At 41.7% G+C, this 24,359-nt stretch overlaps 1 protein-coding gene across 1 annotated transcript in view; it reads right to left on the minus strand.

Moving 5' to 3' along the window:
• Positions 1–554: 554 nt before the first annotated feature.
• PLXNA4 (plexin A4) overlaps positions 555–24,359 on the minus strand; it is a 1,083,593-nt gene continuing 1,059,788 nt past the window's right edge. The window contains exon 32 of the mRNA XM_075345346.1: positions 555–8,547. Coding sequence (XP_075201461.1) covers positions 8,452–8,547 — 96 coding nt within the window. The 3' untranslated portion in view covers positions 555–8,451. The remainder of the gene's footprint in view (positions 8,548–24,359) is intronic.

Below are 24,359 nucleotides of genomic sequence, written 5' to 3' on the forward strand. Positions count from 1 at the left end.
GGCCAGATTGTGACAACTTCGAATGACAATGATAAATGTAGGAAGGTACAGTGTAGCGCCAAAATGCGTAGTCCCTACCGGATCTACACCCTGTGATATGCCATTAAAGTGATGTAGCTTTTTTATACTTTATATTTTTGGCTGAATAAAGAGGTTTTTTACTGTTAAGGAACCTACGTACTTCTTCCATTTCTTCTGTCCGCTGGATTTTGCATTTTTTTTTCTACTGAAATGATCCTATGTTGCTTCCTAATGAAGTCTAAATTAACTTTTTAAAGGGTCATAATGAATAAAATATGATCTATTATTCCATTATAAATTTCCTGAAGAAGTTATTTCCAGTCAACCATTGTTTTATATTATTTTCGAAATATTCTTAAGACTAATGTAAGATCTATGGGGGCAGTGCATGACACAAAGTTTCAGAAGAATACCAATAAGGGAATGTCTGTATCATGCCCTGCCCCTGCAGTATTTCCAAAAAGAATATTAGTTTTTATGCTGTTAAACTAGTTTATGAAGAAAGAAAAAAGATAACACTTTTTTTAAATAAACTTTATTCTATATTACAAATAGTTTTTTTTTCCTTTGTTTTGGACTGCAAAATAGGAATGCATTATATTTACATACACAGGTATACAATTAATTATAACAAAGTTACAGAAGCTTGCCTTTACCAAGTTACAACTCTTTTTTTCCAATTTAAATAGTATATCTAGGATAATAAAAACCTCCATTCTTATATGTATTTTTATCTCTTTGAGGCTCTCAGTAACACTGAACTCTAAAGTAATGATTTTACAGGTGGAAACTTTATCAAAAACTCTTGTAGCCCAAAAGGTTTTGTGCAGAGCTCTCGCTTTGAAGAGTATTTATTAGCATTCCTGGTCAGAAGGAGATTTTGTCTTGAACAGATATTTTGCAAGTTCTTTTATGTGCAGACTTTCTACATTTAACAATACTATTTAATGGGCAGGGAAATCTTATACTGCACATTTAACAACCATTAGATTCAATACAAAGCAACAGGAAGACAACATAACCTTAATAAAATAATTTGAGATAATATTTATCATCACTATTAGCCTTGGGATTTTTTATCTTTTTTTTAGATCATCTATAAACCTGGAAGACGCTTTGAGGATCGTTACCTAATTAACCACAATAAACCATGTTAACTAAGCCAATAAAATGCATCTATAAAGAAGAGCTGTATAACCCAGCAGAATATCTGTCACTATAATAGAGGAATATAATTTATACATAGGGAGAGGATTTATATCCAGGGAAGAAGTAAGTAACTGGATTAGCATTATAAAAATAGAAACAGTTTTGCAAACAAATAAGGTTTGCGGGGATTTGTGTGGAATATATCAGAAGTGACACTAGTGTATGGAGAGATCTTTGGAATATTTGTTTTCGGTAATCTAAGTAATGGTAAAGATTACCATAATATTGTCTGCATTTGGAAAGACACACATATGTAATGCAGGTAAGCAGTCTTCTTTATTGTTTTCCTCTATGTGTTTATGTTTAACCCCGGTAATTACACTAAATTGCAATTTAAAGACATTAGGCTCCCCTGTTACTAAGTCTCATTTCCTTAGGTATTGGTGCAGCATTTTATAATAATGTTCTTTTTCTCACTATTGGTTTAGTAATCTAAACTTAGTACAGATTGACTTCCTAGACACAAGTTATTCACGGCAGCCAATAAAAGGAAAGAGAGCTACAGGGAGGCGGCCTAAGCTGTAACCTGGACCAATCATGAGGCAGGAGGTATGTCCTAGACTACATCACAATGTAGTTTAACTATAGTAACAGATCAGAGATCTACACTTCTGGAGCTTAATATAAAAGCATACCAGGAGCAAACTTTGAGAAAAATGAATAGCAGGTGATCATCCTACTACTAGGATGCTGTCTCATATTTTTGATGTTACAATTGGGCAGTCAATTTAGGCTATGACTGAATATCGAACAATGCTATTGTTAAGACGATGGTTCATGGGACAAAAATTACTCAGAACCTTTTTTTACATTTCTTAAATCCCTTTGGGAAAAAAGCTTCAATTCTTTAGAGTGAAAATCTAGCTGAGGTAACGCCATGTAAGACTTTTAGTCAGTCAAATAAAATCAAATGCAAAACAAGAAAGCCGCAGAGACACCATCACATGTATCTCAACGCTGGCAGGAAACTAGCCAGGTCTTTCATCGGGAAGGATCTCCCTAAGGTCAACCATCCTTACCTAAATAAAAATCAAATGACCATATCACACATTTGATTGAATGAACAAGAAATGTCTATATTATCAGAATGAAGTTCAAAGCCCTGCATCAAACATTTGGAAACAGCTTGACATTAAACATTTTAATTATATCAATTCTTAGACTTTATATGGATACATATGTACAGTTCATTCCCAACTATAAAATGATACCTTTCAATACATTTTGAGTGGTTAAATAAATGTTTTCCATAATTATGACACAGACCAATGTTTATATGGCATATTAAAAGAAACATATGAACACACATACACAAGGTGTACATTCAGTATGATAATGATCTGCATAGCTAATATAAGTTTGTCACTCCAAAAATGCAAAACAAAGTACTTAAAAATTTATAGAGCAGTCTAATCCCCTATAAAAATCATATCAGCAGTATACATTTTATGTCTTAGTGGGTGTGAAATTGACTTTTATTCGTATAAAAATGAGGAGAGCTCAATGCACCATTACACCCTAAAATTTTAATATTCAGCACTTTCCCTAATCCTTTGTGACAGTGCAAGCTTCCGCAAAGTGATTGCTACCTTAACTCAATCTGTATCCCTATGCATTGATGGAATTGTCAGACATATTCTCCACTCCCTGCTCCTAGCTGCTTGTTTGCTACATTTCCAAATGCATTAAAAAAGTTGCCCCAAGTCCACGAGTCTACAGTCACTCTATGTCTCACTCTGTGTGATTGCAGACTTGTGAATTCTCACATTGCAGACACAGTGTGGATTTGTCAGAGACTGCAACGACAGTCATGTGGCAGCGACTATGCAATATACATGATCTTGGCCAGAATTCGACTATATTGGCATAGTCTAGCTTAATGAAAGTGTATTCAGAGAGGCTGCGCACATGTAGTCAAATGCTGTCCTGGAGCATGCATATCTCATACTCGCGGCCACGTGACTGCAGTTCTTGGCTCTGACATTGACAAATCCTCACAGCGCACAATGCGTGTGATGTTAGGATTCACATGTCTGCAGTCACATAGAGTAGTAGAGTGACTGCAGACTTGTGGATTTATACTGGTCGACCCATTAATGTAGCAATCGTTGGTCACAGACAGGAGTCAGGTTTCAGAGAGTGCCCACACTGTGTGCATGCCACTGAGCTCCTCCAGTGTCAGTGCACATGTGCAGAGATGTAGATTGAGCGTAGGCAGCATTCAACTGCGGAAGTGAGTGCTATCAGAAAGGATCAGAGAAAGTGTTGGTCATGCCAAAAAAGTATAGCAAAGACCCTAATTTGTATATAGATTGAAAGTCGATTTCTCAGTCGCTAATGCACTAAAAGTCATACAGCTGTATAAACTTATATAGGGATTAAGTCCCTTCTATAAGTAATTGATTTCACATTTATTTAGCAGTGACAGACTCCTTTTAAAGAGGATTCTCACCCAAAATGTAAAAATTGTAAACATTTTTAGATTTTGCTTGCACATTGACCAAATAGTAATTAGGTGTAAAATGTAACATCTATGTAACACACCTTCATTGCCGCTACTAATTTATTTTTATGTATTGAATGGCAGTGAAAGGTCAGTCTCACTCTGTGGGCTTCTAGGGCTTGTGATCCCACCTTTCTTGGATTGATTGCTTAGGCTATGGATACGCTAAAAATGTTAAAGCCTGGAAAACAATTTAACATTTACTGCTAACACCATTATAAACTTTAATGATGAAATGGATACATTTCTGAGCATAATCAGCAGCTTTTGGGCAGTTTTACCTTACCATTATCAGCAGCTTTTGGACAGTTTATGGATATATCTCTTTGTTCTATCTTCACAGTACAAGATCTTAAGGGTGCTTTACACACAACGATATCGCTAGCAATCTCGTTAGCGATGTGACACGCCCAGATCGTTGTTACGATTTGCCAAGATCCCTCATAGGTCGTTTTGTAGCGGTCATATGTACATATCTCACAAACGATGCTACATCGTTCATCGATATATTGTTTGACCAAGGCGGTCGTGTGAATGTTGTTCGTCATTGGCAGTGTGTCAAACGTAGCAATATGTCTGCTGCGTTCCAAACGACGAACAATATTTTGAAACTGAACGACGTGTCAACGATCAATGATTTTCACCCTATTTGCGATCGTTCGAAGTCGCACGTAGGTGTCACACGCAACGACGTCGCTAACGATGACGGAAGTGCGTCACGAAAACCCTGACCCAGACGACATATTGTCAGATAAATTATAGCGTGTAAAGCGGCCTTTAGACTCTAAGGCACCGGACTCAAATTGGAGTTGTAATTTCTTTAGCATGTTCATACAATACACATGCCATCCAGAATATAAAACCTTCTGATCAGGAAGGGGCGTTTTTTAATAAGCTCATATGCTTTTTCATGTAACTGCAAATTAAATTCGGTGGTGTCCTAACATCATGTACTTAATAAGGTGATTTCAAGGAGAAAGTAACATCCATCGGACAAAGGCGAAGATAAAAAAAAATCCATCTTTATTCAATTCTTTAAAAAAGGCATGTATAAGGCATAACTACCTTTTGTTAAAACGCGTTGGATCATCCATCCCGTGAGATCTGTTGGTGCCTGTACCACTGTGGCTGTTGTTAAAGAATTTAATAAATATGGAGTTTTATTTGCCCTCACTTTTGTCAGCTGGATGTTCCTTTCTCCTAGGAGTCTATGCAGTCCATGCCTGGGATTTTCTTTGTGGACAACGTGATACACTCCGGATCATTTGGATATGATGAGCTGGCTATATTTTGTGTTTGGTTTATATAATTAGGTGCTTGGTAGGGCATACAACCTGAAAGTGTAAGGACAACTTAACTAAGGACCACACGGGTCAGAAACACGTTGCCTTTCACTCCTAGCCATGCTCTGTACTGCTGTGTCATTTTTTGGATTTTAATCATCATTGAATAGACTTTTTGGATTTTATTGATGGGACTTGAGCTGGATTTTCTACCTTTCTTGTCCATGGGAGTTTTTTATGACCATCCACTATACAGGTGAGCTGAACGTCTCTTCCTTTTTCTTGGAAACTCCCTATGATGTTGAGGGACACTAGAATTGTCAGACATAAAAGATTAACTAAACAGCAAGAGGTTTAATGATATATATGACAGGTGTGTTAGAGTTTACATTTGCTGATGCTAAATCCAATAGTCTTTATAGAAGGTATTTTGCTTATTAGGTATATTTTGTATTTTAACTTTACATCATGAATTATCTCCTTGCTTGACTTTTTTCTCCAAATCAACTTTTGTTTTTCACTGGAAAAATTCTCTGAAGTATTAAAATATTTTTTATGACCAGGAAATACAATACAGAATACTTTCTCGTTTTCTCCGCTTTGAAGTCCACTCTGTCTTTATTTTTGTACAACAGGCTTCAATGGTCCCCCATGAGGGAAAGAGTGGATTAGGCTTGTTTTTTTAACAATGCCAGTGCAACTTATGTATTATTTAGGTAGCCTAGATTAGGACCTCAACCCTTGTATATGTTCATGAGCCTTAAAACTCTGTTTAAGGCTGAATTTAAAGGTTTACGGAATAAGTAATAGCATTAGGCTGGTTCAGAAACACTATATATTCATTTCATAAACCTCTTCTATTTTGAAGACTTTGATAAAGTTTCCACCTTAACATTGAATATAGTCACATGACAAACCACTCAGATCAATGCTCTCAGGCAGACAAAATAAGAGGAAAGAACTTAAAAGGGAAGGAATAAAATGGAAACCACATCCACATCATCAGCAAGGCTTTAGTTTTCTCTCAGAATTAACTGTATTAACATGCTCTATTTTCAGTTTTAAAAATAAAAAATAAAAAAAATAAACCCTGAAAGCTAAGGTATGTACCTCTGGGACTCCAGGGCCAAGACCCTACACATTCACAGCACAAATCTGGCAGATCTCAAGGCAAGAAGAAGGTCAGAGTAAGAAATAAAAAAGTAAAGGGAATAAAGACAGGCAGCTTTGAAGCTCACAATGGTCAACACGAAAAGTTACATTTTTCTATATGTACTTCTTTTTATTTTTATGTTTTAATTGTCTGAGGTTGCCATTTTTATTTGAAAAAAAAATGGAAAAAATATGTACCATACAAATAAAAGTTAATTGAATTAGATAGCATAGTGGTCTACTTGTATTCTTTCTGTACAGCTGTGCAAATCCAATTGTTTACTTATCATCTTCCTACATTTCATGCGAGATATCGGGACTGGAGCAGACACAAATGCAAACGGATTTGTCCTTTCCATCACTATCCTCATGAGGATGAGAAGAAAGCCTTTGAGATGTGACAATGTTGTGCCACCATAACCTTTGGTTTTGTCTACAATCCTTTGTGTGTGATGCTTCTCCTTCCCCTTGGTATTAGAGTAGCCATCCAAAGCTTCAGACTCCAATTAATGGCAAGTGGAGTTCAGTAACCATCAGATAATTCAAAGCAAATACTATGAAAAGTTCAAATAAGGTGCATAAGGGATTAAGTGCTCTCAACAAAAACAGAGATGAACCAATTGTTTTGTATCAGTTTCCAGCTTGTTCCAAATTGAATTCATTCTAGTGTAATTCCTTTGATTGAGCGATATGTACTTTATTCGTTAATATAAAAACAATGCTCACAGAACAGGAAGATTTCCATGTTTTACTACTGTCCCAAAAAAAAGAAAAAGTAAAGTTTAACGTTCTAAAATACTGAGCTGTAAATTCAGCAAAATTACAAAACAAGTTAGAGTAACCGTGTTGGAATCACCTGGAATTTCGAAGCAATAGCCTTAAAATGAGTAGCTACTTGTCACTTATGCTGGTTGCATTCACAGGCAATGCTAATCTTTTCAATTGGAGACATTCTTTTCTGTCATTCCAAATAAAAATTGTGCTGATATTCTGTTTGATTTTTTTTTTTTGCATGATTATTGTAATTTTGTGCTCCTTTTTTTCCAAATGGCAGTTTCAAAACAAGTGATGCACTTTTATATTTCAAGCCTTCGAGAACAAGTTTAATCCTCCCCAGCCTGAATGAATGAAAATGATTTTTCCATGTCTAAATGGATGAAAAGTTTTCTATTCTCCTATCTTACATTACGTGTTAGGTCTAAAGTGAATTGTGCTAAAGTATATTCAATTACCTTGATCCATTAAAAGCTTCCGGTAGTAATTGCCCATAGGTAAAACAATGGATCTAAATGCTCAAACATACATAATACATCATCTTGTATTTTTATAATAGATCTTAGTATATAACCCTCCATTATCATTATACACTACAGGCAAATGACCTTGAAGCTTTGATTGTACCATTTGGAATGTGAGGATTTCACTTAAACCGACCAATTTCTAAACCTGGAGCATAAGATGGCGCACATTTACCAAATTAAACAGAACAGCTATTGGTATTTGTGTCTTATGATGAAAATTGTTGATGCTGAAGATCAATGTTCAATGAACTGCAAGATGGAACCGAGCTTTGGATTATGATGTTTACTTATACCTAGCTTATAAGTCATTAGTATGGATATTGAAAGCCATGTGCATGGTCTTTTTTGTTTCTTCATACTTTGAGTTTATCAAATAACTTTAGTTTCTTGGGAACTTTGAAATGAAGCAGATGCATTGAAAAGCTTGCAGGACAATAACTTATTTGGGTTGGTTGAATGAGGAAAATGGTAAGAAAAGTAGAACTTCTTTCTTCTAAGGGCCTCTGATACAGTAAAGTAATTTTGATAGTTTTTGTTTTATGCTCCATGGGAAGGTTTACACGAGGGTTCAACTTGAGTCGTGTAGCTGGGATATCAATAATGCCTTTTTCTGCCGAAGAAGGATTCTATTTTTTTATGGTTTAAAATTCATTAATACTAGGTTCATATTCCATCCAAACCAAATCATGGCAGGGAAAGAAGCCAAAAGCAGCACATCATATAAGACCTTTTGCTTTCCATACTGGATAGCATAATAGTTTATCTGTAAGCAGAGGTCTTAACTAGAATGTTTTTGTATCCCAATGTTTTCCACACTGTATGTCCTCCCTTATTTGTATTATCCATGAGGTTCATAGAAGGAAGAAGAGGAAGCAGAAGACCCTGCGTCCAGCCAATCCGAACTTGCACTTGGTAAAGATGACAATCTTGACTGAGGCACGGCTTGGTTTATCCCTTCCAGGGTACCCTGGAAGAACAGTTTTCAGCTGTCTATACTCATCAGGGCAATAACTTGTTCTAATTTGTAGGCAAGTTTTTGCTTTCCAGCTTGGTCATCTTGATCTAAAGCTGTTAAAATCTGAAACAAAAAAAGATACAAGTGTTAACATACATACAAAACTGTGGCATGTTTAACCTAAAATAATGATTGCATATCGAATACATAGGTAAATCAATACAAAATATATTTTATCCTGAAACAGCAATCTCTTTTACACTTTTTTTAATTGATACATGTCTATATAATGCCTGTTTCTTTCTGACTGTTCTTTAGCTTGCCATCTACATCAGATGGTTGTAGGTCGAAAGAAGCTTCGGCTGATGAGTCTGCCAGCAGGATTCTGAACCTGCTCTTCCATACATAGAAATACACATTTTGCAGAGTATTCCTATGATCTCTATGTGAGAGCCATCTAGCAATAGCTTATCTCAGAACAAAGAAAATGATCAACAGTCTGCAATTGACTATTCCAAATCCTTAACTCTTTTGACAACATTTATCCAGGGTAACTATATATAGTACAGTACACAGTCTGACGAAGATGTCACCTGAGATTAGTCTAATGTGTATGGGGTGCTTTTCATTACCCCAGTTAAAGAGTCATGTGTGAAAAATAGATTACTCCGTAGTTGTTTCTGGATCAAAGAGCATGAGTGTTAAACATTTAATAAAGGACTATGGAATAAGGGCTGCAACTACCATGTTTCCCTGAAAATATATTAAGTTTTTCTCCTAAAGATGAGTTAGGGCTTATTTTCAAGGGATGCCTTATTTTTCTATGAACAACAATCTAGTGTGGTAGGGTGACTAGCAGGACTATCCATTCCATGTGTGAGAGCCTGGCACTTCCCAACTTTATTGTTTTGGCTCTTATAGGGTCTTTTTAGTATGATTCTTTTTGGCATGCCTGCTTTCCTTGGCTAAGGGTCTATATGTCCTGCTGAATTAAATTTCGAGCATTCTCAAAAATCATGAAAAAAAATGCTTGGACTTATTTTCAGGGTAGCTCTTATTTTCAGGGAAACAGGGTAGATGATAACAATGACTACTACTTCCTCCTATATTCCTTGTAGAGACGAGTCAGCCTGAAGTTCTGATTATTGATACCTTAGAAAATGGCTTTAGGTAAAGTTGTTTAATTGAATATTCTGCTACTCTCTAACACATAGTTTAAATGCTTCCCTTTAATTTAAGTTCTGTCCTTTTTGTCAATGAATTACAAAAAAGTAAACCCATTCACATTCAGCCAACCACTCTTCCTCCTGATCCTCCTGTACACACATGCTCAGCTTGGTCGAGAATACATGTGTTCTGAATGGAGAAGGGGTTGTAAGCCATTGCCAGACATCTGTGATGGTGACTTATCTTTGTTGAAAATAAAAGGATCAGACAGTTGGATTTCATCAGCAGAGATTCAGGAGGCCTAACCAATTATATGGTCAGCGGTTCTGTAGAAATTGCTGGCATTGATTGACAGTAATGAAACGTTTGCTCTAGTGATGAGCGAGCATGCTTGTAACTACTCGGTACTCGCACGAGTATCGCTGTACTCGGGCTGCTCGGCGGGGACCGAGTAATCTCGCGATACTCGTGCTGTACTCGTGGTCTTCATTTCTGCATGTTGGCGCTCTTTTGAGAGCCAGCCCTCATGCAGGGATTGGCTGGCAGACCACTGCAATGCCACAGCCCTGTTAGTTGTGGAATTGCAGTGATTGGCCGGCCTGCACAGCGTGACCGAGCCTTTATATCGGCCGGCGCGCTGTGCTCTGCTCACAGCTATCCAGACAGTGAGTGCAGGGAGAGTGTCGCTGATTCAGGGAAAGATTTGCGGCCCTTTATAGTTAGTTCCGGAGCAGGGCTGCAAACAGTGTGACCAGAAGTCCTTCTCAGGACTATTCTAGTTGTATACAGGCAGGCAGGGTATAGCCAGGTCGGAGTACAGTAGCAGAGTCCTTCTCAGGACTATTGTTGCTATATACAGGCAGGGTATAGCCAGGTCGGAATACAGGCTAGTGACCAGAAGAGTCCTTGTCAGGACTATTGTAGCAGTATACAGGCAGGCAGGCAGGCAGGGTAGTGGTGACCGTATACCAGCCTTCATCATATCTGGGGCTGGTGTACACAGTGTAAAACAGTCCAGATAGTGTCAGACTTCTCAGTAATTGTCGCTCCTTAAAACCAGTTAGGTTCTTATTGCGTCCGTGCTTGCATTTAAAAACAGCACGTGTGTGGCAGTTGGTGGCAGGGTACAGGTGCGCGTTTTGCACAAACTATTATATAACGCACAAGTGTAGTGTATAATACACGTCAGTCAGCAGTGTCTGATAGTGTCAGACTTCTCAGTAATTGTCGCTCCTAAAAACCAGTTAGGTTCTCATTGCGTCCGTGCTTGCATTTAAAAACAGCACGTGTGTGGCAGTCGGTGGCAGGGTACAGGTGCGCGTTTTGCACAAACTATTATATAACGCACAAGTCTAGTGTATAATACACGTCAGTCAGCAGTGTCTGATAGTGTCAGACTTCTCAGTAATTGTCGCTCCTAAAAACCAGTTAGGTTCTTATTGCGTCCATGCTTGCATTTAAAAACAGCACGTGTGTGGCAGTCGGTGGCAGGGTACAGGTGCGCGTTTTGCACAAACTATTATATAACGCACAAGTGTAGTGTATAATACACGTCAGTCAGCAGTGTCTGATAGTGTCAGACTTCTCAGTAATTGTCGCTCCTAAAAACCAGTTAGGTTCTCATTGCGTCCGTGCTTGCATTTAAAAACAGCACGTGTGTGGCAGTCGGTGGCAGGGTACAGGTGCGCGTTTTGCACAAACTATTATATAACGCACAAGTCTAGTGTATAATACACGTCAGTCAGCAGTGTCTGATAGTGTCAGACTTCTCAGTAATTGTCGCTCCTAAAAACCAGTTAGGTTCTTATTGCGTCCGTGCTTGCATTTAAAAACAGCACGTGTGTGGCAGTCGGTGGCAGGGTACAGGTGCGCGTTTTGCACAAACTATTATATAACGCACAAGTCTAGTGTATAATACACGTCAGTCAGCAGTGTCTGATAGTGTCAGACTTCTCAGTAATTGTCGCTCCTAAAAACCAGTTAGGTTCTCATTGCGTCCGTGCTTGCATTTAAAAACAGCACGTGTGTGGCAGTCGGTGGCAGGGTACAGGTGCGCGTTTTGCACAAACTATTATATAACGCACAAGTCTAGTGTATAATACACGTCAGTCAGCAGTGTCTGATAGTGTCAGACTTCTCAGTAATTGTCGCTCCTAAAAACCAGTTAGGTTCTCATTGCGTCCGTGCTTGCATTTAAAAACAGCACGTGTGTGGCAGTCGGTGGCAGGGTACAGGTGCGCGTTTTGCACAAACTATTATATAACGCACAAGTCTAGTGTATAATACACGTCAGTCAGCAGTGTCTGATAGTGTCAGACTTCTCAGTAATTGTCGCTCCTAAAAACCAGTTAGGTTCTTATTGCGTCCGTGCTTGCATTTAAAAACAGCACGTGTGTGGCAGTCGGTGGCAGGGTACAGGTGCGCGTTTTGCACAAACTATTATATAACGCACAAGTCTAGTGTATAATACACGTCAGTCAGCAGTGTCTGATAGTGTCAGACTTCTCAGTAATTGTCGCTCCTAAAAACCAGTTAGGTTCTCATTGCGTCCGTGCTTGCATTTAAAAACAGCACATGTGTGGCAGTCGGTGGCAGGGTACAGGTGCGCGTTTTGCACAAACTATTATATAACGCACAAGTCTAGTGTATAATACACGTCAGTCAGCAGTGTCTGATAGTGTCAGACTTCTCAGTAATTGTCGCTCCTAAAAACCAGTTAGGTTCTCATTGCGTCCGTGCTTGCATTTAAAAACAGCACGTGTGTGGCAGTCGGTGGAAGGGTACAGGTGCGCGTTTTGCACAAACTATTATATAACGCACAAGTCTAGTGTATAATACACGTCAGTCAGCAGTGTCTGATAGTGTCAGACTTCTCAGTAATTGTCGCTCCTAAAAACCAGTTAGGTTCTTATTGCGTCCGTGCTTGCATTTAAAAACAGCACGTGTGTGGCAGTCGGTGGCAGCGTCAGGCTCCACATTGTCCCTGGATAGAGACGTGCATGATGGCCTGTAAACATGAAGTGCCCATTGTAAGGAAGTGGGTCTATTGTAGTATAGCCCTTAGGCAGGGCAGCCAAAAATTGGGAGGCTCCACATTGTCCCTGGATAGAGATGTGCATGAGGGCCTCAAAACATTGTTCCCATTGCAAAGGAGCGGGTCTCCTGTCGTTGTAATGCCCATTCAGATAGAATGGGCGAAAAAATTTACCACTGGGGGTATACCTGAAACAACGGCTTAACTATTGTAACGGTCACCATGATGGCGCATGAGGAGAAGGAGGAGCAGTCCAGCGATTAGCCAAAGTCCAGAAGTGTGTTACCATGGGTGAGTGGAGGTACATGGCAAATTCCCGTTACAAACTTTAAATTCCGCTGTAATTTGCTGTTGGTGTGTGTGGTGAAGTCTGGCCAAATCCAACCCTTGTTCATCTTGATCAGAGTCAGCCTGTCAGCATTTACAGTTGACAGGCGGGTGCGTTTATCTGTAATGATTCCACCTGCGGCACTAAAAACACGCTCTGACAAAACGCTAGCGGCAGGGCAGGCCAGGACTTCCAAGGCGTAGAGAGCCAATTCATGCCACGTGTCCAGCTTGGATACACATTAATTGTAAGGCACAGAGGAATGTCGGAGTACAGTTGTTTGATCTGCAAGGTACTCCTTGAGCATCTGGGCAAACTTAGGATTTCTTGTGGCACTACCCCTCACCTCAGGGGCTCTGGTATGTGAGGGGCTGAGAAAACTGTCCCACATCTTAAAGACTGTTCCCCTACCTCTGGCGGATTGGACTTGTGCCCCTCTCGGCTGTACGCCTTGGTTGTCCACTGATTCCTGACCTATGCCGCTAGCGTTTTGTGAGGGGAATGCTTTGCCTACTTCCGTGACTATGGCCTTCTGGAACTGCTGCATTTTGCCTGACCTCTCCGCCTCGGGAATAAGAGACATAAAGTTCTCCTTTTAGCGTGGGTCTAACAGTGTTACCAACCAGTAATGATTGTCGGCCAAGATGTTCTTAACGCGAGGGTCACGAGACAGGCAGCTTACCATAAAGTCAGCCATGTGTGCCAGACTCTTAACAGCCATCACTTCAGTATCCTGACCAACACGATGACTGAACATGCTGTCCTCCTCCTCCTCCTCCTCATCATCTACCCTGTCCTCTGGCCAGCCACGCTGAACCGAGGATATGACTGCATGTCATATCCTCAATTTGGCCAGAGAGTTGCTCCATGTCTTCATCCTCCTCCTCGTCATAGTCCTCCACTGCACGTTGTGATGAGACGAGGCTGGGCTGTGTGTTATCATCACCCACACCCACTACTGTTTCTTGCTCAAACTCATCGCGCTCCGCCTGCAATGCATCATGGTTGTTTTTTGAGCAGAGACCATTTTAGAAGGCAGAGAAGCGGTATGGTGACGCTAATAATGTCGTCATCGCCGCTCACCATCTTGGTGGAGTCCTCAAAGTTTTGGCGGATGGTGCATAGGTCGGACATCCATCTCCACTCCTCAGGTGTTATGTGTGGAGTTTGACCCATTTCCCGACGGCTTAGGTGATGCAGGTACTCAACAACTGCCCTCTTCTGCTCACATATCCTGACCAACTTGTGCAGAGTTGAATTCCAACGCGTGGGGACATCACACACCAGTCTGTGTGCCGGAAGATGCAAACGGCGTCTTAAGCCAGCAAGGCCGGCTGAAGCAGTAGGTGACTTTCGAAAATGTGCAGACAGGCGGCGAACTTTTACCAGCAGATCAGACAGCTCTGAGTATGACTTTAGAAACCGCTGAACCACGAGGTTGAGCACATGGGCCACGCATGGAACATGTGTCAGCTGGCCTCGCCTCAAAGCCGCCACCAGGTTCTGGCCATTGTCACACACGACCTTTCCTGGCTTTAGGTTCAGAGTTGTGAGCCAGTGATCTGCCTGCTGTTTCAGAGCTGTCCACTCCACACCTCTTCTGCATTGTGGGGTTTGTCACCTATGCAGATTAGCTTCAGCACTGCCTGTTGCCGCTTCGCCGAGGCAGTGCTGCAGTGCTTCTGTGTCGCCCTGGACAAGCCAGGGGCCACAGAGCACAACACTTAAACACCCCACACTCCCTGCAGGCATATCATAGTCAAAACACAAAATCCTTGTTGCCTTCCCCAGGGGCTGTTGTCCACACCAGGGTGTGGAGCCAGGCAGTTGGTCTCCACCCACCGAGGAGGAGGGAAAACACAGGCAGTGAGAGTTAAGCTAAGGAAGTGGAAGGAGGAAAGTAGTAGAGAGGAGAAAAGTGACAGCAAAGAGCCTGAAGTTGGTCCGGGTGTGTGGCCCGGACAGGACAGCAAGGTTGGCAGGATGTGGTGACCGTCTGCAGTGGAGGCCGATTGGAGTCTGCCGTAAGGACCGTGGACGGGTGGTGACCCGGCCGTACCGGACCGGTATACAAAGAGAAGCCAGCACCATTGGCAGAGGACTTTCGGATCCCGGCAAGGCTTGGTGTCGCCGTGAATTTGCCAAATCCGTTAGTGAAGGGAACCTCAGGGTTTCCAAACAGCCAAGTCCAGATAGAAGGCAACCGTACAACCGTGAAGGGGAGACACCGCCACCGCCAAGGGCAACCGTCTCCCAGGGCCAGCGCCTGTGGGCAAAAGGGGCTCCTCCGGCCCATATCCAGGTCGGGGAGCGGGTTACCGTTGGGAAACCATCACTACCAACACTTAACTTAGGTGCAGGGAGAGACAGTCATCACTAACCTGCAGGGAGGAACAACCGCAGCCGTCCGAGTGACCCGTCCATCCAGCCACTTGTTTTACCGTGAACTGTGTCATCATCATTGGGCTGAGTGAGTACCTCCGTGCCGTGCGGCACAGCGCTGCCCCTGCGACCCTGCACCTCATCAGGCCCCGCAACCCGCCTGTCATCCATCTCTACCCCATCACCAGGCCCCGGGACAACCAACCCCCCTACCCACGGAGGGGAGAAATAACAACAAAGCTGCTCCCTGTCACAGGCTCCCGGGATCCCCGTCCAGAGCAGCGGTGGTGTGTCCACACAATCACCACAACCGTGGGTGGCGTCACGGACAATATCCCCAAAACCCAAACCACCCCTTTTCACTCACGGGCGAGTAGCGCCGCTCGAGTCCCCGGGATCCGGCCATCGCTCGAGCCAACGAGCAGCAGCAGCCGTAGAGCAGCGTCAGCCGGACCCGAGCAGTGGGAGAGCGCACTGTCCCCTCCTCCGCCCGCGACACTTCCAGCTTGGGACTGGTGTGGAGGGTAAAGTGGATGAGGATGCGCAGGAGGAGGAGGAGGCTGAGGAGCATGACATTCCGGAGCTGTAGAGTGTGTGTGAAACCCTGACTGAGGTAGGGCCTGCAAAACTTGGTGTGTGAAGGACGTGTTCCGTCCCTCGCTCAGACTGGGTCCCAGCTTGCACAATATTAACCCAGTGTGACGTCAACGAGATGTAGCGGCCTTGCCCACATGCACTTGTCCACGTGTCTGTGGTTAGGTGGACTTTGGCTGAAACAGCGTTGTTCAGGGCACGTGTGATGTTTTGTGACACGTGGTTATGCAATGCGGGGACGGCACACCGGGAGAAATAGTGGCGGCTGTGGACCGAGTAACGTGGGACAGCTGCCACCATCAGGTCGCGGAATGCTTCTGTCTCAACCAGCCTAAAAGGCAACATTTCCACCGCAAGCAGTCGCGAAATGTTAGCATTTAGAACTGTGGCATGTGGGGTGTTGGCAGTGTATTTGCGCCTGCGTTCAAAGGTTTGCTGAATGGATAACTGAACGCTGCGCTGGGACAAGGACGTGCTTGATGATGGTGTTCTTTCTGCGTAGGCAACTGCAGGTGCAGGAGTGGAGGAGGCTTGTTCTCAGGCAGCATGGACAGGGGATTGGCTCGCATGCACAACCAGCGAAGACGTAGCAGTGACATCAGCAAGCACTGCTCCTCGACTCTGTTGTACTTCCCACAAAGTCGGGTGCTTGGCTGACATGTGCCTGATCATGCTGGTGGTGGTCAGGCTGCTAGTTTTGGTACCCCTGCTGATGCTGGCATGGCAGGTGTTGCAAATGGCCTTTTTAGAATCATCTGGAGCCAACTTAAAAAACTGCCAGTGTCAGAGTTCCGGGTTTTCCAGTTTTCTTTTGAAAGAGCTTGCCCTTTGTTAACATGGAGTTTTCTGTTCTGTTGCCCTACTTCCTGTCCATCTGTTTAAAAGCCGCCCCTAAAGCTTAGTCCAGTGCCTGAGTATACTGCTTCCTGTGTGCTCCTGCCCTGCTGCTTTTGGTTCCTGATTGTTATTCGGATCCTCTTGGAAAACAACCGACACCGACTCTGGACTTCATCTGGTATCATCTAGCTGTGCCCGGACTCCGTTTGCCGTCTTTGGTCGGCACTTCTGCCCGGTTCCTTCCGTTTAATACCACTCTGGACTCACATCACGTACGGACATTTTTGGAATTACCTATTGCCCTTTTGTGTCCCGGCTGCTGTGCATTTAGGGCTTCTGGGGTGATTGCCAGACAGTCCCTGTATAGGGGTTCGCTCTTGGTGGTCTCCCTGGGGGAGTCCGGTGCGCGGTCCCGGGAATTCCCTTTCGCTCCGTCCCTGGAAGGTATTTCCTGTATTTATGTTCTACTGTGTTTTTGTTCCGTTTATGTACATATTTGCTGGTTGCATATTATAAACGTCTTGCACCAAGAACTCGTCTCTGGTTGTCATTGCCCTAACGCAATCGAAATCCTCAATACATACAATAGTATTACAGCCAGACTCGGGAAGACCTAACATTTGTACAGGCACCTTGTGTCGTGTTGTTCCGGGGAACAGTTGCCTGACGTCTGCCTGGGGCCACCACTCTGCTTCTTACTGCCTGTTGGGATGCTACGCCTCCCTCCCCCTGTGCACTGCTGTCCTCGCTCTGCATATCCTCCTGCCAGGTTGGGTCAGTTACTGGATCATCCACCACGTCGTCTTCCTCTTCCGCACCCTGCTCCTCCTCCTGACTTCCTGACAATTGTGTCTCATCATCGTCCACCCCTTGTTGAGACACGTTGCCAACTTCGTGAGAACGTGGCTGCTCAAATATTTGGGCATCTGTACATACAATCTCGTCATGGCCCACTTCAACAGGAGCTGGCGAGAGGCCAGAATTTCTGAATGGAAACATGAACGAACAGCTCTTCCGAGTGTCCAAGTGTGGGATCAGTAATGTCCGTGGACGTGTACTCGGCCTGGTGGTAGGAAGGAGGATCAGGTTCTGAATAGAGTTGAGCGCGGTTCGTGGTTCTCCAGTTCGAGGCTCGAGTGATTTTTGGGGGTGTTCTAGATCGAACTAGAACTCGAGCTTTTTTGCAAAAGCTCGATAGTTCTAGAAACGTTCGAGAACGGTTCTAGCAGCAAAAAGCAGGGCTTTTTACAGCTACAGTGTGCAGGAGCCATCGCTGGCAGCCTGCCACAAGCTGGTAACCAAGATAAACATCGGGTATCCAAGCAAAGCGCTTTGGTTAGTAACCCGATGTTTATCCTAGTTACGTGCAGGAAGCCCACACTTCCCCGCTCAGCTCACTCCTCCCCCTCCTGCCCGCGGCATGTATTGTACACATACATACATACACACACACACACACACACACACACACACACACACATACACACACACACTCTGCACACATGATCCCGCTCGGCTTACCTGCGGTGATGAAGTCCCGCCATCCCGACCTCAGCGCTGTCACTGTCCTCCATGGCCGCCGCTTGTCACACCACCTCTCGCTTCCGACCCGAGACTGACTAGCGGTGACGTCACGGGCCTCTCGCGAGACTTGGTGTGAAGGCTCCGGTCATTGAACTCAGTGACAGGGGCTGTCGGCAGTGCTGGAGATCAGCGCAGGTAATGTACCTCGCTGACAGCAGCACTTGTCATCCCCCTGCAGTGACCTGGGCTGACCCATTGATGTTAGCTCAGGTCACTGCACTGCTCTCCCAGCCAATGGGGAACATCCTGCTCTTCATTGACTGGGACAGTGTGGATCGTCATGGCAACCCCTTGGATTACACCAGACCTGGATTTGTTTTTTTTTCTAATAAATTGGTTAAAGAGGGAATGTTTTGGGGAGTGTTTTTTCAAATAAAAATGTGTTTGTCGTCTATTTTTTTTTATTACTGACTGGGTTGGTGATGTCGGGTATCTGATAGACGCCTGACCTCACCAACCCCAGGGCTTGATGCCAGGTGACTTACACATCTGGTATTAACCCCATATATTACCCCGTTTGCCACCGCACCAGGGCGCGGGATGAGCTGGGGCGAAGCACCAGGATTGGCGCATCTAATGGATGCGCCACTTCTGGGGCGGCTGCGGCCTGCTATTTTTAGGCTGGGGAGAGTCCAATAACCATGGACCTCCCTAGTCTGAGAATATCAAGCCCCAGCTGTCTGCTTTACCTTGGCTGGTGATCCAATTTTGGGGGGACCCCTACGTGTTTTTTTTTTAAATTATTTATTTAATTTAAAATAACAGCGTGGGGTGCCCTCAGTTTTCGATTACCAGCCAAGGTGAGGTTGCCAGCTGTGGTCTGCAGGCTGCAGCCGTCTGCTTTACCCTAGCTGGCTACAAAACTAGGGGGAATCCTACGTCATTTTTTTTTTCATTTTTTTTTGGCTAAATACAAAGCTAAGCACCCCTTAGTGTCACATGAAAGGCACCAAAGGATGCTCCACTTTTTCTCCACTTTTTCTCCATTTTTTTCTCCACTTTTTCTCCACTTTTTCTCCACTTATTCTCCACTTATTCTCCACTTTTTCTCCATTTTTTTCTCCATTTTTTCTCCACTTATTCTCCATTTTTTCTCCACTTATTCTCCACTTATTCTCCACTTTTTCTCCACTTTTTCTCCACTTTTTCTCCACTTTTTCTCCATTTATTTCTCCATTTTTTCTCCACTTATTCTCCACTTTTTCTCCACTTTTTCTCCACTTTTTCTACATTTTTTCTCCACTTTTTCTACATTTTTACTCCACTTTTTCTCCACTTTTTCTCCATTTTTTTCTCCATTTTTTCTCCACTTCTCAACTTTTTCTCCACTTTTTCTCCACTTTTTCTCCATTTTTTTCTCCATTTTTTCTCCACTTATTCTCCACTTATTCTCCACTTTTTCTCCATTTATTCTCCACTTTTTCTCCACTTTTTCTCCATTTTTTTCTCCATTTTTTCTCCACTTATTCTCCACTTTTTCTCCACTTTTTCTCCACTTATTCTCCACTTTTTCTCCACTTTTTCTCCACTTTTTCTCCACTTATTCTCCACTTTTTCTCCACTTATTCTCCACTTATTCTCCACTTTTTCCTCCACTTTTTCTCCACTTTTTCTCCATTTTTTTCTCCATTTTTTCTCCACTTTTTCTCCACTTTTTCTACATTTTTTCTCCACTTTTTCTACATTTTTACTCCACTTTTTCTCCACTTTTTCTCCACTTTTTCTCCACTTTTTCTACATTTTTTCTCCACTTTTTCTCCACTTTTTCTACATTTTTACTCCACTTTTTCTCCACTTTTTCTCCACTTTTTCTCCATTTTTTTTCTCCATTTTTTCTCCACTTCTTCTCCACTTTTTCTCCACTTTTTCTCCACTTTTTCTCCATTTTTTTCTCCATTTTTTCTCCACTTCTTCTCCACTTTTTCTCCACTTTTTCTCCACTTTTTCTCCACTTTTTCCACATTTTTTCTCCACTTTTTCTCCACTTTTTCTCCACTTTTTCTCCACTTTTTCTACATTTTTTCTCCACTTTTTCTCCACTTTTTCTACATTTTTTCTCCACTTTTTCTCCACTTTTTCTCCATTTTTTTCTACATTTTTTCTCCACTTTTTCTCCACTTTTTCTCCACTTTTTCTCCACTTTTTCTCCACTTATTCTCCACTTTTTCTCCACTTTTTCTCCACTTTTTCTACATTTTTTCTCCACTTTTTCTCCACTTTTTCTCCACTTTTTCTCCACTTTTTCTCCATTTTTTTCTACATTCTTTCTCCACTTTTTCTCCACTTTTTCTCCACTTTTTCTCCACTTTTTCTCCATTTTTTCTACATTTTTTCTCCACTTTTTCTCCACTTTTTCTACATTTTTTCTCCACTTTTTCTCCACTTTTTCTACATTTTTTCTCCACTTTTTCTCCACTTTTTCTCCACTTTTTCTACATTTTTTCTCCACTTTTTCTCTACTTTTTCTACATTTTTTCTCCACTTTTTCTCCACTTTTTCTCCACTTTTTCTCCACTTTTTCTACATTTTTTCTCCACTTTTTCTCCACTTTTTCCACATTTTTTCTCCACTTTTTCTCCACTTATTCTCCACTTTTTCTACATTTTTTCTCCACTTTTTCTCCACTTTTTCTCCATTTTTTTCTCCACTTTTTCTCCACTTTTTCTACATTTTTTCTCCACTTTTTCTACATTTTTACTCCACTTTTTCTCCACTTTTTCTACATTTTTTCTCCACTTTTTCTCCACTTTTTCTACATTTTTACTCCACTTTTTCTCCACTTTTTCTCCACTTTTTCTCCATTTTTTTTCTCCATTTTTTCTCCACTTCTTCTCCACTTTTTCTCCACTTTTTCTCCACTTTTTCTCCATTTTTTTCTCCATTTTTTCTCCACTTCTTCTCCACTTTTTCTCCACTTTTTCTCCACTTTTTCTCCACTTTTTCCACATTTTTTCTCCACTTTTTCTCCACTTTTTCTACATTTTTTCTCCACTTTTTCTCCACTTTTTCTCCACTTTTTCTCCACTTTTTCTACATTTTTTCTCCACTTTTTCTCCACTTTTTCTCCACTTTTTCTCCACTTTTTGTACATTTTTTCTCCACTTTTCCTCCATTTTTTCTCCACTTTTTCTCCACTTTTTCTCCACTTTTTCTACATTTTTTCTCCACTTTTTCTCCACTTTTTCCACATTTTTTCTCCACTTTTTCTCCACTTTTTCTCCACTTTTTCTCCACTTTTTCCACATTTTTTCTCCACTTTTTCTCCACTTTTTCTCCACTTTTTCTCCACTTTTTCCACATTTTTTCTCCACTTTTTCTCCACTTTTTCTCCACTTTTTCTCCACTTTTTCTACATTTTTTCTCCACTTTTTCTCTACTTTTTCTCCACTTTTTCTCCACTTTTTCTACATTTTTTCTCCACTTTTTCTCCACTTTTTCTCCACTTTTTCTCCACTTTTTCTACATTTTTTCTCCACTTTTTCTACATTTTTTCTCCACTTTTTCTACATTTTTTCTCCACTTTTTCTCCACTTTTTCTCCACTTTTTCTACATTTTTTCTCCACTTTTTCTCCACTTTTTCCACATTTTTTCTCCACTTTTTCTCCACTTTTTCTCCACTTTTTCTCCACTTTTTCCACATTTTTTCTCCACTTTTTCTCCACTTTTTCTCCACTTTTTCTCCACTTTTTCTACATTTTTTCTCCACTTTTTCTCCACTTTTTCTCCACTTTTTCTCCACTTTTTCTACATTTTTTCTCCACTTTTTCTACATTTTTTCTCCACTTTTTCTACATTTTTTCTCCACTTTTTCTCCACTTTTTCTCCACTTTTTCTACATTTTTTCTCCACTTTTTCTCCACTTTTTCCACATTTTTTCTCCACTTTTTCTCCACTTTTTCTCCACTTTTTCTCCACTTTTTCCACATTTTTTCTCCACTTTTTCTCCACTTTTTCTCCACTTTTTCTCCACTTTTTCTCCATTTTTTTCTACATTCTTTCTCCACTTTTTCTCCACTTTTTCTCCACTTTTTCTCCACTTTTTCTCCATTTTTTCTACATTTTTTCTCCACTTTTTCTCCACTTTTTCTACATTTTTTCTCCACTTTTTCTCCACTTTTTCTACATTTTTTCTCCACTTTTTCTCCACTTTTTCTCCACTTTTTCTCCACTTTTTCTCCACTTTTTCTCTACTTTTTCTACATTTTTTCTCCACTTTTTCTCCACTTTTTCTCCACTTTTTCTCCACTTTTTCTACATTTTTTCTCCACTTTTTCCACATTTTTTCTCCACTTTTTCTCCACTTATTCTCCACTTTTTCTACATTTTTTCTCCACTTTTTCTACATTTTTTCTCCACTTTTTCTCCACTTTTTCTACATTTTTCTCCACTTTTTCTCCACTTTTTTTACATTTTTTCTCCACTTTTTCTACATTTTTTCTCCACTTTTTCTCCACTTTTTCTACATTTTTTCTCCACTTTTTCTCTACTTTTTCTATGGTCGGTCTACCCATTAGCTCTGCCATGCATACTGTAGCTCTACACCTACTGCACATGTTACTTTATGATTGACATCTCTTTCGTACCAGAGCTGTCTAAGCCTACTCTGACCCCATATTTGTCATTACTATATTGTCCTTGTACTGTATTATGACATTTGTATCATGTGTTTCATTCCTTGCTGTGTTGCAATTTTTTTGCTGCATCCCAATTGTACCTCTACATTGTTCGAGTTTATGTTATTGTTCTCTCACTCTTATGTGATACTGATTATTGTCATTTTTCATGATTACATGCAGATAAGTCCAATCTGACGAAGGCTCAGGCCGAAACGTCATTTGTAACTTGTTTTGGACAAAAACATATATGCTTATGAAAAATTTTTTTTCTTAATACCGACCAATAAAGAGTGATTTTGCATTACTATCCGTTGTGACTTACTGACTTAGTCTGGGAGATTTAGAGTGCCGAGGTTAATCACTAATTTTATCTATTATTTCCTCTGAGCACCTATATACCAGTGAGCAGAGCTTCCTCTACAGTAGTTCTCCTGATTAGGCATGCCCTTACCTCATGAGCAGGGCATTGCAGCTTTGGTAGCAACCATTACGACATGGACTCTGCTGCTGTGGACCCGGGGAGAGTGAGTGCAGATTCATTGCACCCACACTCCTCACATGAAGGGTCCGCACTCCTAGAAAATGGGGGATACGTTCCCTGAGTGTCTCCCCCCCATATTCTAGACGGTCCAGAGTCGTCGTGGGACCCCTTTATTTTTTTTCTTACAATAAATTGGTGAAAGAGGAAATGTTTTGGGGACTGTTTTTTCAAACAAATTTCTTTTGTCGATTTTTTTTTTTTTTTTTTAGTACTGACAGTTTATGATGTTGGGTATCTAATAGACGCCATGACATCACAAACTGCTGTGCTTGATCTCAGGTGACTTTACAGCTAGTATCAACCCGATTTATTACCCCGTTTGCCACTGCACCAGGGCACGGGATGAGCTGGGGTGAAGCGCCAGGATTGGCGCATCTAGTGGATGCGCCACGTCTGGGGTGCCTGCGGCCTGCTATTTTTAGGCTGTGAAGGCCCAATAACTATGGACCTTCCCACCCTGAGAATACCAGACCACAGCTGTCCGCTTTACCTTGGCTGGTGATCCAATTTGGGGGGGACCCTACTTTTATTGTGTAATTATTAATATTTATAAAATAATTATAAAAAAGAGCCTGAGGGGACCTCCACATTGGATCCCCAACCACGGTAAAGCTGCCAGCTGTGGTTTTCAGGCTACAGCCGTCTGCTTTACCCTAGCTGGCTATCAAAAATGGGGGGACCCAACGTCATTTTTTTTTTTAACTATTTTTTAAATAGAAAAAATTAATGGGCTTCCCTGTATTTTGATTGCCAACCAAGGTAACGGCAGGCAGATGGGGGTGGCAACCCATAGCTGTCTGCTTTATCTGCGCTGAGAATCAAAAATTCCGCGGAGCGCTACGTCATTTTTT

The sequence above is a fragment of the Anomaloglossus baeobatrachus genome, chromosome 4 (genome assembly GCF_048569485.1).
Source record: "Anomaloglossus baeobatrachus isolate aAnoBae1 chromosome 4, aAnoBae1.hap1, whole genome shotgun sequence".
NCBI classification, from domain to species: domain Eukaryota; kingdom Metazoa; phylum Chordata; class Amphibia; order Anura; family Aromobatidae; genus Anomaloglossus; species Anomaloglossus baeobatrachus.